The following is a 17376-nucleotide window of genomic DNA, read 5'->3' as shown; positions in this document are numbered from 1 at the left end:
ATGGATGGAGAACTAAAACTGTCAAACCTTTGCTAAAAAGGTTATGATGCATCCTTTGTTGCGTGCAAACACTGAAGAAGAACCAAATCAAATGACTTTTCTGGTGATCTCAGGGGATGGGAACCATGCTTCTGATTGGTTCATCTTTAGTTTACCTGCTGGTCAGCAGAGAGAGAGCACAGACTCACCGTCCAACAGTTGCTGCCACACACTGGACTGCAGTCCAAGCGTCTGAAGGAAACAAGCTGCAGGAGCGTGCAGGAAAAGGGAAACAATACAACAAGCGCACTCCGATAGGTGGACACAGATAAATGCTGGAAAATGGGGCCCTGCTGTCTTAATGGCACATCTAGATTACGAATTATTTCAATCCAGACATATTTGACTTGTTAACACGAAGCAAGTCTTCTTGAGAGTGTCAATGACAACTAATCATGCAGAAAAACCTCCTGTTTCGCAGCTGTGTTAAAAAAACAAACAATGCTGTTAAGAAAAATACTTCTAAATAATCATTCCTATTGTAAACAAACTGTAGCAAGTCCACAGGGTGTGCAAATGAAACAGCTGCAGATACAAAAATGGTTATTCTTATGAAGCCTTTATTAGAAACAATAATAACCTAGCCATTTTAAAGGATTTTATTAACTTAATTTAACTTATACAATATTCTAAAAGTTACAATGTGTTGAAATTAAAATGATTATTAAAAAAGCTGTTAAACCGAATCACCTTCTGACTACGCCAAAGAAATGAATATTTACCTGAAAAGGGTGTTTAGAAAAGTTTGATGTATCTAAAGTGCTGTTTTAGCTTCTTGTATTCTGTGAATGCAGCATGTTAAAACAACCGTTTTCCTTTGTTTTTCACATCACACAAATACACATCACGCAAGTGTTTGAATGTTGTATTACATTTTTATTGTGCTAGCCTTTTATCAAAGTTTGTTCTGCACTGGAGCGTCTCACTGCTTTTCTCAATACTCTATTAAAATAAAAGTTTTTTTTTTTTATTTAAACACTATGCTTTTTTCATTTATGAACAAAAAATGATCAAATATCAAAAAAGAGAATCCATTGAGAAATATTCAGTAAAAAAAATTTGAGTATTTTAAAAACACAAATACTTCCTGGGTGCTTTAAAAACCCACACTAACAAAGATTACTGCAAATAAAACATTGTCAAACAGTATTTGTAAACATTTGTTAAAACATAAAATAATCCTTATTCAACTCATTTTATAATTATTAAAGCCTCAGGGATAAACTGGTGGCCACTATTAGGTATGGTGGAAGATATATGATGATGTGGGCCATTTTTTCTGTAAATGTTTATCTGTTAAATAGCTGACAGTTTTATTCTGCTTTATATAGGACATCATTGCCAGTAAAACCTTTTTGTTGTGGGACTGGTTTCCATGGTGACAGAAGATGAAAAGCAGTGCCACAGCAGTCGCTGGTCTCAGATGCAGTTGCAGGTGATGCTTGACTCTGCCTCATCCACCTCCTCTCCATACAGAGTGATGAGTCTCGGATGAACCCTGGACAAAAGCAGAGGGGGCGGCGGTTTGAATGTACGTCACAGATAAAGTAACATCTGTCAAGCAACAGAAAAAACTTTTTTCTATTACTTAAATTAGATCAATAATGGAGACATTGATGTTTTTGTTATTTAATGTCTGATTTAATTTTGAGTGACAGCTAAAGTTGCTAATATTAATGAGGAAAAACAGAAATGCCTTATTTAAATGACATTGTTCACTTGTCTCTCATTTTGAGGCTTGAATAAATGAAATTTGATCTTTGTGTTTTATGCTGATGAAGATCCTCTGCTATCCATACAGTTTTAAACTTTGTGTGATTCCAATTTGATCCTTTTTTTGCCAAGTAATGGTAGGGAAGAGTTGATTAATCAACAATTTCTTAATCAAAAACACAAAATACAATGTTTCTTGATCTGTTATATTTTCCCTTCAATTAAATTCTTACATTAAACATTTGATTTTAAGCATTTCCAAAATTTAAAAAAATGTTCAGGGTTATTGACAATTTTCAGATCTTTATCAGAGGTGTCAACAGTTTGGAAGATGCTTTGCATCCAGAATTACTCTGCTTAGCTTTTAATGAGGTTGGCTAATATGAATTTAAGTGAAAAGGATAGAAATGTTAAAGTGGATGCATTCTGGATGAGGATCATTCTATACCTTAAGGGGGAAAAAAGAGACACTTTGGGGTGAACCTCTTAACACAGAAAGTATTTTCTTCTCTCATTTTTTAATGGACCTGTAACTAAGTCATATGATGTAAATATTAAATAAATCTCCCATTAGGCAATATAGGACAAACCTATATTTAGATAAGACATTAATGAATCCTGCAGTGATTTGGGTTTCTATTCCTGACAACATGGGTATTCCCACCTGATGATCACATCATGAGCGATCTCCACCAGCTCTCCATCAATGTTCCAAGGGAAAGCGGCTCGCTCTGACTGGATGATGGGTGTAGTTTTGGAGTCTCCCTCTTCCTCACTATCCTCCTCAGACCAGCCAATCAGTGAGCGGGGCCGAATCTTCACCTCTGACACTGAGTGTGTCTCCACAAAAGGGAAGCTGAACTGCAGACAGACAGTCAGAAGGTTGCTGTGTGTCAGAGCTAAGCTGAGGAAGACTGAGGAGTTTTGTAAACCCTTAAGCAGCTTGTTTTTGAGCTGAGGTGATTGAATTCCTTCCTATTTACTTATCATCTGTTTCTTGCCGTGATGTGCCAACAGGGGGCAGCAGAGACTAGCAATGAGTCTCCATCTGTGTGTAAATCTGATTTAAAACAAAAAAAGATCCTGTGATGAAGCGTTATTATAGTTTATAACAAAATCCTGGTCAAAAACCTTTGTTTGCCCCCCTAAATGCAATGGAAACTCTAAGCACATTTAAACCCTAAAATATGTAGACAATGACACCTTTTTTCTCTGATATAATTGTTGAAGTTTGTCACTATTTCCATTCTTTTGCAATATCTTATAAAATTATCTTAAATTGAAAGCATGACACTAAACACTTTTTAGAACGTGGCCTATATGTGTTGATATACTCTAACATCTTTCTATGTGATGTACATTTTAAAGTTTACATGATTTCATACGTATTTAAATCTTTGATTTTAGGTTTATTGTGTCTTTGTCTAGAGTTTATGAGAACAGAATAGAATAATGCGTTGGATCCATTTGTCTGATTAAAAGATGCTTAGCATTTTTCTTTAATTATTTCTGTTGTCCAAGTAAGGAAACCATTTGAGGAAACCTGTTTACCGAGAAAGTCCCGTTCAAGGAAGAAAACACAGTGTAACACAATCTGGTTTGAAAATCCTCACATTCATGTGTCAGACGTTCCTCCTGTATATCTGAAGCTGATGTGTTTACTCTTTGCATGAAGGCTAACCAAATGTAGGTCACTCAGTTTAGCGTGCTTTTTAATTTGCTGGCCGGTGGCACAGGGTCAGTATATTTAGAAAGTGGGTTAACATTGAGTCTCTCAAGCCAGGCTAAATCAGGCTAATCTGCATGTAACTGTGTTGTTTTTCCAGAGCAAAAGGTTGAGCTTTATGTGGTCACTGACTGATAAAAGGTTGGCTCCTGACTGGATCCTGTTCTGTTTTATACTACTGGTTTGAATTAAGCACTTTTTCATCATTAGACTTCAAAATAAAATCAAAACCTCTGGACTAAATTTCAAATGTCGGATTTTAAAATCTGAAATTAGGATTTATTTTTTTCTGCAGACTTTAATTGCCATTATATCACATTTTAGTTTTCTATTCTGCAAAAACAATCTAAAAATAAGTTAATAATTCTTAACTTAATTGCATACACCCTTAATTTAACTAGGTAAATAAGATGATTTGCCAATCCAATTAATATTTTTACTTTTAATATAAAATAATCAGATAATATATACTGGAAATAAGACAATGCAGTTATTTTCCACTGGCAGTGCCTCACTTACCTCCTCAATTTAAGACAAAACGCACTTATTTTAAGATTTCAATTTTGTGCAGTGTCACAGTCTATAAATGTGATTATATTTAAAAGCACCATTAACCTTAAAGTAGGATGTTTGAGCCACTTCAGACAAGAGAGTTAGATCTTTATGGATGCAGACAAAGCATTTGCACACTAACATGGGATCAAGTAAGATTGTTTTAATGTAATTACTCAGACATTTATGATTCTTTTCTTATATTCTATAGAGATAAAATAAAATGGATTGTATCTATGCTGTTTCCTAATTGCAATGAAGTTAGTATGTCATTAAATGTGATAGAAACCATTTTTGTTTTTTAACAAACCCTGAAAATACTGTTACACAAGTTTAATGATTCTGAGAATAAATCAAATTCAGCAGAGAAGGAATCATTGATTTGGAAAGGGTTTTCATTAGATGTTGAAAGCCTAAAGTACTTAATAAGGGCATACATAGATCCTAATGATTACATTTTTGGTGTGTGTTGTGGATAGTTGATGCTACCTCACCTGTCCGCTAGAGCTGCTGTACCTCTTGAGGTGCTTGATGAACTCTGACCTGGAAGCATTACCTACTGCGATCAGTGAGGCGCTGCCGTTGTCTAAACTGTAACAAACACAGGAACTTAAAAGAGAGCCATTAGAAGCAGAAACATCCTGAGGTTGTCTTAGAGTAGTTGTGGTGTACCTGGTGTTTGGCGCCAATCCCTGAGGTGCATGTGGACTCAGGCAGGGGATAGACATGATGCTGATGCTTAGGTACAACCCCTGATTGGTTATCCAAGACTCCTCCATCTCTATATAGACCAAGCACATCACGCCAAAGTAAAGATGGCCTTGTTAAACGTCGTAGCACATTAAACCAACTCTGGTTTTCAGTTCACATTTACCCTTGCAAAAAAAAAAATGGTGCTGCACTAACCTGAGTCTGGCTTCTTTGTTTGATCTTTGCCCTGGTCTCTGTGAGAAGGAAAAACAGTTAAGAGAAACCCAATAAAACCACTTTTTCTTTTCTTTATGATCACTCTTTACCCCAAATTTAATCATTTTACATCACTTTAACATCTATCAACAGAGTTTACCATTTTTCTGGATACTTAGTAAACAGTTTTTAAAAATGATTGGTCAAATTAAGTCAGTTTGACCAGTGATTAGGGATAAGCAGTAAAGTTGGGAAATTGCATCATATCCTCGTTGTAAACAGCGCCACCCAGTGTTGACAGTTTCATTTTACCTTTGAAAAGTAGGAGTAGATAGAGTGTAAATACTACTGCAGAAAATAAATAATAATGAAATGCTTTATAATAGCATCTTTAAAATATTCATCTCACTTCATATGTTCCTGCTTTGAAGAAGATGCACAGTTTATGCATTTTATACAGATGGTCATATTCTAAAAAAAAGAAAGATGTGAAATAAAAACTTAATAAATAAAGTTGGCTCAACTTGATTCAATTACTCATTACCAATTGAAGCAATTAATTTAAGTTAGCATTTTTTTAAACACTAAAATGATTAAATCCAGTAATATTATGATCAGCAGTCAGGGTTATGGTACGTTTCTCTAAAATCAGCTTAATTCCCCTATAATTGCCTGTGTTAACTCCCAGGAAACGTCACTACTTCTACAGCACAATACAGACTTAATATGTTTCTCACCGGTGTGCAGAAAAACTCCTGTTTGAGCTTTTTGCAGGTAGAAATGACAGCTGACAATCTTCTGGTCTGATAGAGACAGAAACAGAAAAAGAAATCAGATATGCTTTCAACTAAATGAGCGTTGAATGTTAACATGTAGCACATTTCTAATGATTCATTGTGAAATGTAACAGATGAACCATGAATATATGAAAGCTCAAGTAGAGTTTTGAAAACAGAATAAAAAGGAAACATCTCAATGCCTGTAAGGTACGAAAAAAAAATAAAATATACATACACACACACATATATATATATATATATATATATATATATATATATATATATATATATATATATATATATATATATATATATATATATATATATATATATATATATATATATATATATATATATATATATATATATATATATATATATATATATATATATATATATATATATATATATATATATATATATATATATATATATATATATATATATATATATATATATAAAGTTACCTGAGCCTGGCCAACGTCTTCACCAAAGCGTACTCTCGTCGCCGTGACGATGGCATCCACCTCTTCTTCTCTGCCCGGGCTAAGCTGCGGCCACCAAAACCAAACATGGCAGAGAATCCGAAACGCACGAGCTGGCCGTTAGACGAGAAGCTGCACATGTCCACCTGCTGCAGGTGACCTGTGATCAGACAGGAGATACCCGGAGTTTTAGCATTACATCCATCTTTTATCTTTTCTTTTTAAAACTTTGCATTATGAAATGGTAAGCTTAAAGTAGGCTTTAAACCATAAAATGAACACCACTTTAAAGCTATATTGAGAGTTTCAACAGAGAAGTATCACCTTGTAAATGCATTTTAAATGTTGACACAATACAACAACAAAGTTTGATGTGATAATGATATAATGTGATAGATCAACTCTAATTCGTCCATAACAAGGTGTGTCTGTTCCAGCTTTGCACATGTAACTCAAATAATTAAGGTTTGAACTTTTATTAAGCCATTCCTACACAATATATCTCATCCTCCCAATTTTCTGCAGCTTCTCTGTTCCACAGCATGCTGCTGCCTCCACCATGTTTGCCCCTGGCGGTTGTGCGTTCAGGGAATGTTGGAATGTTAGTTTTTTAATTACCCCTATCGTTTGGAATGAAGGCGAGATCCGAGCAGGTTTGCTGATCCCCCAGCACAGAAACATAAGTCTTTTTATGTCTGTCTGATAAAACTGAGCTTTTTCTTGCCAGTCTGACCTATTTAGAAAGACTGACAAAAAAAAACTCAGTTTTATCTTACAGCATGGAAGTCTTCTTGTAGCAGTCGAATAAAACAGTTTTTTTTCTTACCAGTCTTTCAAAATATGTCATATTTGTGAGTGTATGACCAAAGAGTTATTCTGTCAACAGATCATTCCACCTGAGCAGTGAATCTATGCAGCTCCTTCGGAGTTATAGTGAGAATCCTTGCTAATGATAGTCAAATTGGTTGAACTAAAATGTACTAATAAATCTGTAGTTGCACTGCATTACAGTGGATTTTTTTTTTTTTTTTGTACTTTTACGGAAACACTGCATTACAATGTATTTTCTTCATAAAACAGCAGGAAATCGTGAGATTCAATCTCACAATGATGGACTCTATTTAATAATAAATTAAAATGAAAACATTGAAAACAGCATGGAAGTTTTTACACTAATATATTAAAAGTCATATTGTTTAAAATAAAATAAAAAAACGTTTAATGTTATGAAGACCAGACACATGTATGTAATGATACCATCTTTGATTATTCCAGAAGCATAAATTAATACAGTTGTTGGAGTCATGTTGTGAGGCAGCAGTAGCAACTAATGATGCCCCCAAAAATAAAAACGCCTCCTGGTCCCACATCTTTCCTGCAATGGCATCATGAATGAAGTGACCCAACTCCTAATAAAAAAGATTGAGGGCTAAAGAAGTGACACCCCCCCCCCCCCCCCCCCCCAAAAAAAAAAAAAAAAAAAAAAAAAGCTGAAACACAGGACATAATTTATCTTTTCTTTAAAAATACCTAAGGAAAGAGGACTAAAGCTAAAGGAGTGATAAGAATTGCATTAAATCTGAATTCATCACCAGGGCCTTATGAGGAAAAAAGCTCGATCAGCTTCCAGAAGGATGTAAACAATTTGTCAGTACCAAACACAAACATGGCGTGCCATCTGGCCACATACCTGCTGTAGCCCACTGCACCACAGTCTCCTCACCTGTCTGACCTACTGACTGCCTGTCTGTCTCTCTGGCTGAATCTGATTTCCTCACCATATGGCTTTTTGTCAGTGTGTTAGTGGAGCTCTGTGTGTTGTGTGGGATTAAAGCTGACACGGTCACTGTGTCACCGAGATCAAACCAGCAGCTCATTTTAAAGGCTCATCTAATATTCATAAGCATCTACAGAACAGGAAAAAACAATTGCTCTTTTAAATTTATTTTCGTTCGATTTTCATCCCACCTCTGTAGATATAGGGTTGTGAGAGTAGAAACAATGGGATATGTAAAAAAAAAAAAAAAAATTCAATTTTGCTGTTATTTTTTTATATACATTTATTCTAATTTATTCTAACACATTTGTGGTGTATTTCCATTAATGAAGGAGAGGAAACAAATTCTTTTGATTCATAAAATCAAAATTCCCCAAACTTTTAAAAGCTCAGGAATATAATGCATTTATCTCTTTTCTAAAGTTACTCAGTCTTGTTTAAAGTCTCAGTCGGCATGATGCAGATTGCAGCGAGAGGATAGCTTCAAAATGAAAATGTTGCAAGTCCGTCACCTAAACACACTGCACACAAACTTATTAGTTAACATACATTTTTATTAAGTATCAGAAAAATTAAAATTGCTCCACAGAAACTTACAGGCTTCACAGGCAGAAAGCCCTCACAGAGAGGACCCTCAACCCAACAATGGGTTGAGGGTCCAAGAGATGGTTTAGTTTGATGTTTACATTTTGTCTCGCTAACGCTTTAGCCTTCAATCTGTTTTAGTAGGAGTTTTATTTAGTATGTAGTCATGTGCCAGTTGTATCACTTTAAATGGAACATTTTTATTTTTTAAGATATCATTATTTTTTATGATATTTTGAAACCATTTTCCATTATTTTCACAATATCTCTCTGTCTTTGTGTTGGTCTGCTACAAGAAATCAGTGGGAAATTTCATTGAAAATTGTGATAAACTGTATTTCAGAACAATTTTTATGAATAAATCTACCGAAAGCTTTCAAATTAAAGAAGAAATGTGTCGTCACAGCAGTGAGGAAGTTAGCAGAGGGAACAACTGAGCTTTATGAACTGATGAGAAGCTATCAGAGGACTACTCTACATTATTTCTTTGATTTCAGAGAAGAATTTCAGAATTTAAGAAAACAAGTTTGATAAAATGTAGAAAAAAATAGAGAGTTAAAATAAATCAGTGGGATTAAAGAAGATATTTTAATTTACTTAATTTCTATCCAAGTCTTTCCGCCTGATTTTGACTCTCTTGCACAGATTTTACTCCTATTCGTGTCACTTAATACTTCCACCTCTCTCTGTCTCACACATACAAACACACACACACCAGCTACAAGTATTAATTATGTATGGTGAACCATCACGCCAAAAGCTGTCAAACAAAAACAACAACAAGCGTCTCTGCAAGCTGATTGGGCGAAAGATTTACCTGCGAGGAAACGGACAGAGGTGAAGAGGGTTTGTTGGGGGGGACGAGGGGGGCGGGACCACAATGAGGAGGGAAAACCTGTGATTTAGTGAAACTGATCCTACAGTCGGACATCTGTCGGCTCCCCTCCCTCCAGAGCCCAGTACCACCATCTGTCTGCATGTTTGTTGTTTTTTTAAACTCTGCTCTCCTTTGCCACTCTAATGGAACGACAGCCAATCACATCCAAGTTTGGGAACAATATAAGCTTCTGATTGGGTGGAAAATTTTGAATGAATTGAATTTAACTATGGATTCACTACAGGTTGAAGACACAATGAGGGACCAGATAATTTAGAAGTAAAAAAGATAGAATGTACTTAGAGCAGATGTTCACACTGGTCATCTAGAACAGTCAGAGGGCAATTCCTTTTTCATAGCATAAGAGCAACATCAAGTCAGAAAATACTTTCAATTACTGATGAATAAATTAATATTTTTTGTGTTTTGCAGGCAACATTCCTCCATTCGCACACGTTCATATCTGATCTTTTTTTATCGAATAGTGTGAAATGTTTTGAAGCTTTTCAGCTTCAGACAGACAACAATATTTTCATATTGTCTGTCCATTGATGCTCTACTTAATGTCTAACCTGATCTGCTTCTTTAACATCACCCAGACTCAGATATGTCCACTGTAAACCTATCACTACCACCTATATGCAGATACAGATCATAGACCTATAACATGCAGAATCTGTTCAAAGACTTTACCGTAGATCATCTAATGTCCGGGACATTGAATCAGGTAGAATCCAGTACAGTCTAATGCTAGATATCAAACAAAAGGAGCGTACCTAAAACAATGTGGAGGGCAGCTGTGACTGGATCTCTGACCCCATGGACCGAACAGGAAACCACGTCTGTAGAACCTGATGAAGCAGAAACCAAAAAAAGCCAAAGATTTACGGGTTTGGTCATTTTTTTATGGTGTATGGATTAAAAAAGGCTCTTACCAGCAGGAATGATTCCCAGTGGCAGCACTGCTCTCACTGGTTTTTCTGGAGAATTGGCATCTAGCTGAGCTCTGAGAACCAGAGCGTGGCACAGTTCTGCCACCGATCCGTCCCCACCAACACACACCACCCTGACAGACAGGTGAAAACACAGCTCACTCAGGACAGGCAGGTCCCCCCCCCCCAAACAACCCTGGGAAATTGTTGTAAAGGTGAAGACATTTTGTAGAAAAACAAACTTCTTAAAACTGTGAAGAAGAAAAAAAGTGCAGTGGTTTTGATTTTAAATTTTTTTGGAACTCTTAAAACTCCAAAAGAAATCTGTGAAGCTCTGTTTTAGGACCTAGAACTAGCATTAAATACAACTTTATAGATAAAAGGTCAGCCAGTAACAATGAAATAATTTTTTTAAACTTTTTTAGATTGTTACCCACTATGTAGATCAACACTCCATTTTCCTCTTTTTTTATTTTCCAAAGTACAACCACACTCTCTTATTTGATTCATTGGGATTTCTTAATATAAAGTACAAAGTTGCAGATTATTTTGAAGAGGGATGAAATGTTAATGGTTTGAGAAAAACACAACAAACAACCTTCTTTCTTTTGATCACCCAAACCAAAATCAGCTGCCACCAATTGCATTCAGAGGTCACTTAATAAATAATATCAACTGCTTTTAACATGTGTCAGAGAACTGACACTGCATTCAAAAACTGAAAAAGTTTAATTTGATTTTTTTTGTATTGATCTCACATTGGTGAAATTTACCCCTGCATTTAACCCATTCCCCTTGGGGAGCAGTGGGCTGCCATCGTGGGGCACACGGGGACCAGTGGGGGGTTAAGGGTCTTTGCTCAGAGAGCCAGAGTGGCACTCTGTGGGAGTGGGGCTTGAATCTCAGGATTCCAAGCTCTATGCCCTAACCACTAGGCCACCACTCCCCCTAATCACGACTCTAAACCTAACAAGACATGGAGTTTCACATCAAACATAAAAAGAATAGTTTAAGAATGCCCAGTCAAATCCATGCTTAATTTAAACTGGTATTAGCAGATTGTCTCTGTCCATTATGAAAGAGACTAAGCTCTTAATAGGGACAGACATATTCTGTTTTTGCAAAGCCGTTAGAGACATAACCCAAAATATATCCAACTGAAATTATAGCATAAGGTGTTTTTGACAAATTATTTACTGTATGAGAACTATCTATTTCTAATGACTTTGAAAACTGTTGATTCTGTTTCCGTCATTTCGGAGTTATGTGCTATGTTGTGTTTTTCTTTAACATAAAATAGCAAATAAACAATATTAAAGTTTGTGTTTCTTACATTAATAGATGCAAAAAAGTTTGAGATGTGAACACTTTTGCAAGGGACAAAGGTTCATAAGTACGGAAGACCTGCATTATCCAACTGTTGTTTTATTGCTAAATAAAACTGAAGCATTTTACACATATTTGTGAATGTGTCAGCATATTTCATTACAAGATACACAACACTAAATCCTTCCTGGAAGTCATCTCTCATCGGTCTGTACAAGAGACAGTCAGCATGAGATGATCCTGGAAAAATAGCAGGTATGATTTTAATATTAAGCTCTGAATATCCTCCCCTTTACAATAAAAGCATTTCTCACTTTGAAACAGGCAGACATCAATCTGCTGAACAACATATTGGTGATAAAACAAACATTAATTTGACGGTAAAGACACTCTGGAAAAAAAAAAAACAGCTTGATTGGAACTAAAATAAACAGTTTTACTGTTAAAGAAATTTATAAACAAAAGGATCTTAGTCATTTGATGTTGAAGAGGAAATTTTAGTAGTATGATAATAACACTATAAAGTCATTTATTTATTTCAAGGTTCACGTTTGCAGTAAATAGGAGATAAACTGGCTCCACCCCCATCCCCCTCTTCCTGGGCATGAGATTACCTGAAACTCCGGTCTCCACGGTGACAGCCAGCCTAATTGGCAAATGTAGGTTTCAACCAAATCCTCACCAGTAGCCTCACACACACACACACACACACACACACACACTCAGCAGCTAACTTAGCAACGCTGAGCTAATCTTCTCTAAGCACATTAAGCTTTATGAGTGCTGAGCACAAAAGCTGCTTACACACACACACATACACATCCCGCCTCACACACCATAACACCAATACAGCGATGAGAGTTTGGTAAAGTTTTTATCTTCTTGAAGAACATAAGATGCTTCCACAATATGAAATTTATGTTCTTACAGCTTACTCCATCTTGGGTAGAACAACAAGGTCCATGTGCAACTTGTAACCTGTGTTGTCAGACTGGTGAAGGTTTAGGTACATGCATGTGAGAGAGATCAGTTTGGGTCAGTGTGTTTTAGTGTCGGCCTCTGACAGTAAACCTCCGTTTGATTACATGCTTCCCTTCGGTACATTTTAAAGCCAGGCAGTCACATCTGTATCTTTAGTTTAGTTTATCTTTGGCATCTCAGATATTTTCTACAGTCAAAGTCATAAAATAGGGGTGTTGATGGGGAGGTGTTTCCATTTTAAAACTCATCTCTAAAGATAATCATCAAACAGTGGAAACAAGCAAAAAATTAGGTCAGCAAACATAAGAAGCTTTTAATTAATTTAATGTCAATGGGGATTTTACTTGTGATTATTCGGAAGGGTGTGAATAATTTTTCCCACGCCACTTTTTTAACAAAATTACTATGTTTTTTTGTTGATTATAGAAATGTGGTTACATATATTTAGCAGCAACAAGTACTGCCTATACAACATTCTGTCTGTTAATCATCAAACAGGCAATATTTTATACAGTGGTATAGGAATCGTGTCAGATAATTTCAGTCTTTATAGACAGTTGGAAAAAATATATATTTTTGAAGGCTGTACAGTTATTAGGTTATTGTCACTGCCTTCTTTGCATGAGTTAGCAGGGTCTAAATCCCTACTGGTACCTTTGTTTGTAAAGCTTTAACGTTCTTTTTATTTCATTCGCATTGTGTATGTTTTTAGTCACATGGTCACATTTAGTAACAACATCCAAAAACATGCATATCAGATGAACTGAGCAATTTAGAATATGTGTGAGTGGTTTATCCACGTTTATTTTGTCCTTTCATTTTTCTCTGTTTCCTTATTATAGACATTGTCTCTTGCCAGATGATTGCTAGAGATTTCCTGGAAAAACAGCAGCCCTGTAACTAGTGTTGCACCGATACCGATACCAGTATCGGACGGGGCCCCGATACTGCCCTAAAATGGTGGTATCGGTATCGGCGGGTACCAACAAATAGGGCACCGATACCATTTTGAGAGCCATAAGTTTATTCAACTATTGTCAGCCACTACTGGTAGGCAATAAAAAGTTCTACTGGATTCACTTTGTATTAGATTTTTTTCTGCTTCACAAAGGTAGGCAGCAGCTTGACAAAGCCATGATGGCAATTATTTTACATTATTATGGTATTGGTATCGGCCAATACTGCACAGCCAGGTATCGAGTATCGGTATCGGGGCCAAAAAATGGCATCGGCGCAACACTACCTGTAACAGTCTAGTGAGTATAATATAGCATGGATAAAAGTAATTTAAGTGATAATAGTTCGGTAATTAGGTCAATGGTTTCTAATCACCATATTGTAGTCATAACTTTAGACATTAGCCATAGCGTGACCCATTTTTTGAGATGAAGTGAAATGTAATATGGTGGGTCAAACAATGATGTGGTACTGAATCAATACAGGCTTGAATAGATCTATATCAAATAAATCACATTTATTTATTTTTTTATTTCACAAGTTCTTTGAGTTGACTTTTTCTACAATGCAATAATTTTCCTGCATTTTAATATAGTAGTTACATAATATATCATAAAAATAATATCACTAAGTTTTTCACACAAATTTATTGATAACCTTGCAAAAAAATATGTTTTTTTTTTTGTTGATATGAGAAACAAAGAAACCACTAACCCATCATATTCATCCAGTTTGCATTCCTTCATCACTGAGAGAGCATGACCCTTCCTATCGGTTACTGCAGAGACAAACAGAAATAAAGACACAGAGGGAGAGACAGAAGGGGAAAAAGGAGAAGTAAGCAGATGGAGAAACATTGAGATGGACAAAGATAAAGTGTTCGTGCATGTGTGTGGTCAGATGAACACGAGTGTGCTCTTGATAGCTGCCAAAGAAAAAAGTGGGACAACGGATATTGTGCCATCTGCTGAGGGAAGGGAAAGGAGGAGAAACTGTGAGAGAAGGGGAGAGAAGACCGGAGAGGAGGAATTATAAAGAAGATGAAAGAAGTAGAGAGAAGGAGAAGAGCGTAAAGGAAAAAGGGGAAAGGAAAGGAACTGTCATAACAGATGGACTTGGCTCCGCCTTCAGGATCAGGTTACCTAGCGACCAGAAACTGCCATTAGCTCTGACCTTTGGACCTGGACACTTAAGAGCACACAGAGATTTCATATCGTTTTCTTTTACATCGATACACAAATAAGTTTTGTGTAGCGGTTGGACCAACTCTGATCAGAATAGTGATGTTGAAAACTAGTAAATAAATGACTGAACGTCATTTCTAAATGTGTTGTTGAGGGAGAGATAAACAGCAGGACGGGCCGACCTGTGATATCGGTGCGGATGTCAGCCATCTTGAAAAGGGGAGCCACATGGTCTCTGTAGATATGAACGGCCTCCTTCTTGTGGCTGCTTGGGTTGATGAACACCTTCACATACCTGGGCCGGCTACTGAACCCTGCATAGACACATGAATTCACTGCATTTAACACCTTCATCCCTGCAATCAGTGATAAGTTTGAGAAAACTCTACAGTATCTAGATCACAGAGAGAAGTCAGCTGTCTCGTTCATGTCTGATGTCTGAATGGACATCTAGAAAGTAAGAAGGTGCACAAAAATTCCCCGCTATTGGGCAACAATAGCACCTCTTTTAGAGCTGCCTGTCTATTAATGATTCCGGGAACAAAATGCAAAAACATCACCTCAGCTTACATAAAAAAAAAAAAAAAACAATAAAAACAAAAACATTTTTGGTGGATTAAACTCTCAGTCTACTGCACAATTAAAAACCCAAAACAGTTTACAGTTCCTCTCAGGTCATTGGCTGCAATCTTCCATCTCTCCAGGATCTGTATGCCTCCAGGACTCTGAGGCGTGCAGGAAAGATTGTGGCTGATCCCTCACACCCCAGCCAGAAACTATTTAAAACACCTCCCTCTGGCAGGACGCTGCCGTCCATTAGGACCAAAACCTCACGCCTCAAGAACAGTTTCTTCCCATCTGCTACCAGCCTTATCAACAAGGCCCGGAGACCCCCGTGACACTGACACTGCCTCTCTCCCTCCCCCGTTCAGGACCTAGAAGCTACACCAGCGTAGCATCTCCAGACCTCCTGCATTACATTAACGCACAGCCTACTGTGTGTATAGTATATAGCTATATACTATACTATATTGTATACAGTATATTGTATGTTTGATATTGAATATAACTCTAGATCCTGTATTTTGTATATATATATATAATTTGTCTGCACCGTCAACAAAAAGTCAAATTCCTTGCAAGTACAAACCTACTTGGCAATGAATATAATTCTGATTCCCAGAGCAGTAGTTTTGGATCACAAGACAAATGGGAATGTGTTATCGTTCCTCTGCTTCTCACTTGAAAGCATATATGGAACGTATCAAGAAAAACATAACTGAAGCCACAAAAAAGAATGTAAAGCAATACATGGAGCAACATGTGTATCGGGAAGCCCATAACACTGTTAAAAATGTGAGTGCTAACAATGTTATTTTATGTGAATCCCTAGGAATAACCAGAGCTAACCCTGTGATGGACCGAGTCCTGGGCTATCTCCATAGTTATGCTGCTATAGGCTTAGACTGCTGGAGGACAGAGGGACCCATTTTTCATCATTCTGCTTCATTCTATCTTTATCCTCACACTCTCCAGAATTTGCTAGTTCAATCTCTAATGTTATGCTCTCTCTGCTTTATCTTATATTAGCTTCATGTGGTCTGTTCCTGTTTGGCTGTGACACCATCCTGGAGCGAAATATCAGCTGTGCTGCTGCCTTCAACACGTTTGTTTATAGATGTTCAAGCTTGGCCTGTTTTTCAGTGTAGTCCTGTTTCTCTGACAGTGATTGGCTGGATGTGCCCTCTTTGTCCTCTGACACGGGAGCTGGCTCAGAGCTTGTCTGCGATTCCTGGACAGGGCTGCCTGTGGAGCTGGTTGACAGTTGCCTTTTGTATCTCCGATTCTTTCTTTATGTCTGCTTCTGTCTCCTTGAACCCCCGTCGGCCTCGGTAGATGGACCCTCACACCGAGCCTGGTTCTGCTGGAGATTTCTTCCTGTTAAAAGGGAGTTTTTCCTCTCCACTTTCGCTACAAGCATGCTTTGTGTGAGGGATTGTCTTTGAGTCAATGAGTTGATGCAATCAACTGGTTTCACTTAGATAGAAAACTTTGAATCAATTTGACTGTATGATCTGGTTAAATTGTAAAGGGCCTTGAGATGAGATGTGTTGTGAATTGGCGCTATATAAAATAACTGAATTGAATCATTTTGGAAATACAGCAAATTGATCCTTTTCTTTTTATCTTTTGCTCTTTCGTAAGGAAAGGAGCTATTTGCAGGTCCTAGTTCTCCACATATCCGACCGAGTGTGTAAGCCTATGTAATTGGGAAAGTAAATAAAAGAAGGCCTGCTCTGAAAATAGATTCACTATACAATAGTATCTGTCAGATTTATGTCATATATAATAGTTTGCATCCAATCTTAGGTCTGTTCATAATTTCGAAAAATAATTTCCCATTGAAAATTTTCGGTAGATGTTAGGAGGAGGGTGAGGAGTTGGCAAATGAGTGCAGGGCCAGCTGACCCCCTCTTTGAATTTAGAGAAAATAAACAAGATACATGTTTTGACATCATCACAATTTCTTTTATAATTGTACAGAGGCCAAATAATA

General features: G+C 36.8%; 1 protein-coding gene across 2 annotated transcripts in view; it reads right to left on the bottom strand.

Annotated features, from left to right (window-relative positions):
• Positions 1-894: 894 nt before the first annotated feature.
• Positions 895-17376, bottom strand: part of cerkl (ceramide kinase-like) — a 39476-nt gene continuing 22994 nt past the window's right edge. Inside the window, exons 4-14 of one of the 2 annotated variants that reach the window (XM_038297461.1) lie at positions 15002-15133; positions 14350-14413; positions 10375-10505; positions 10216-10290; positions 6216-6360; positions 5674-5739; positions 4937-4974; positions 4703-4811; positions 4525-4621; positions 2417-2613; positions 895-1537 (exon numbers count right to left, since the gene is read on the bottom strand). In XM_038297461.1, the coding sequence (XP_038153389.1) occupies positions 1459-1537; positions 2417-2613; positions 4525-4621; positions 4703-4811; positions 4937-4974; positions 5674-5739; positions 6216-6360; positions 10216-10290; positions 10375-10505; positions 14350-14413; positions 15002-15133 (1133 nt within the window). In that variant the 3' untranslated portion in view covers positions 895-1458. Of the gene's footprint in view, positions 1538-2416; positions 2614-4524; positions 4622-4702; positions 4812-4936; positions 4975-5673; positions 5740-6182; positions 6361-10215; positions 10291-10374; positions 10506-14349; positions 14414-15001; positions 15134-17376 lie in introns of both variants that reach the window. The other variant, XM_038297460.1, reaches the window with a different exon arrangement.

Source organism: Cyprinodon tularosa, unplaced genomic scaffold (assembly GCF_016077235.1).
Source record: "Cyprinodon tularosa strain WSP-4 unplaced genomic scaffold, ASM1607723v1 ctg388, whole genome shotgun sequence".
In the NCBI taxonomy this organism is placed as follows: domain Eukaryota; kingdom Metazoa; phylum Chordata; class Actinopteri; order Cyprinodontiformes; family Cyprinodontidae; genus Cyprinodon; species Cyprinodon tularosa.
Note: the sequence above shows the minus strand (reverse complement) of the source record. Positions and strands in the feature narration are given on the sequence as shown.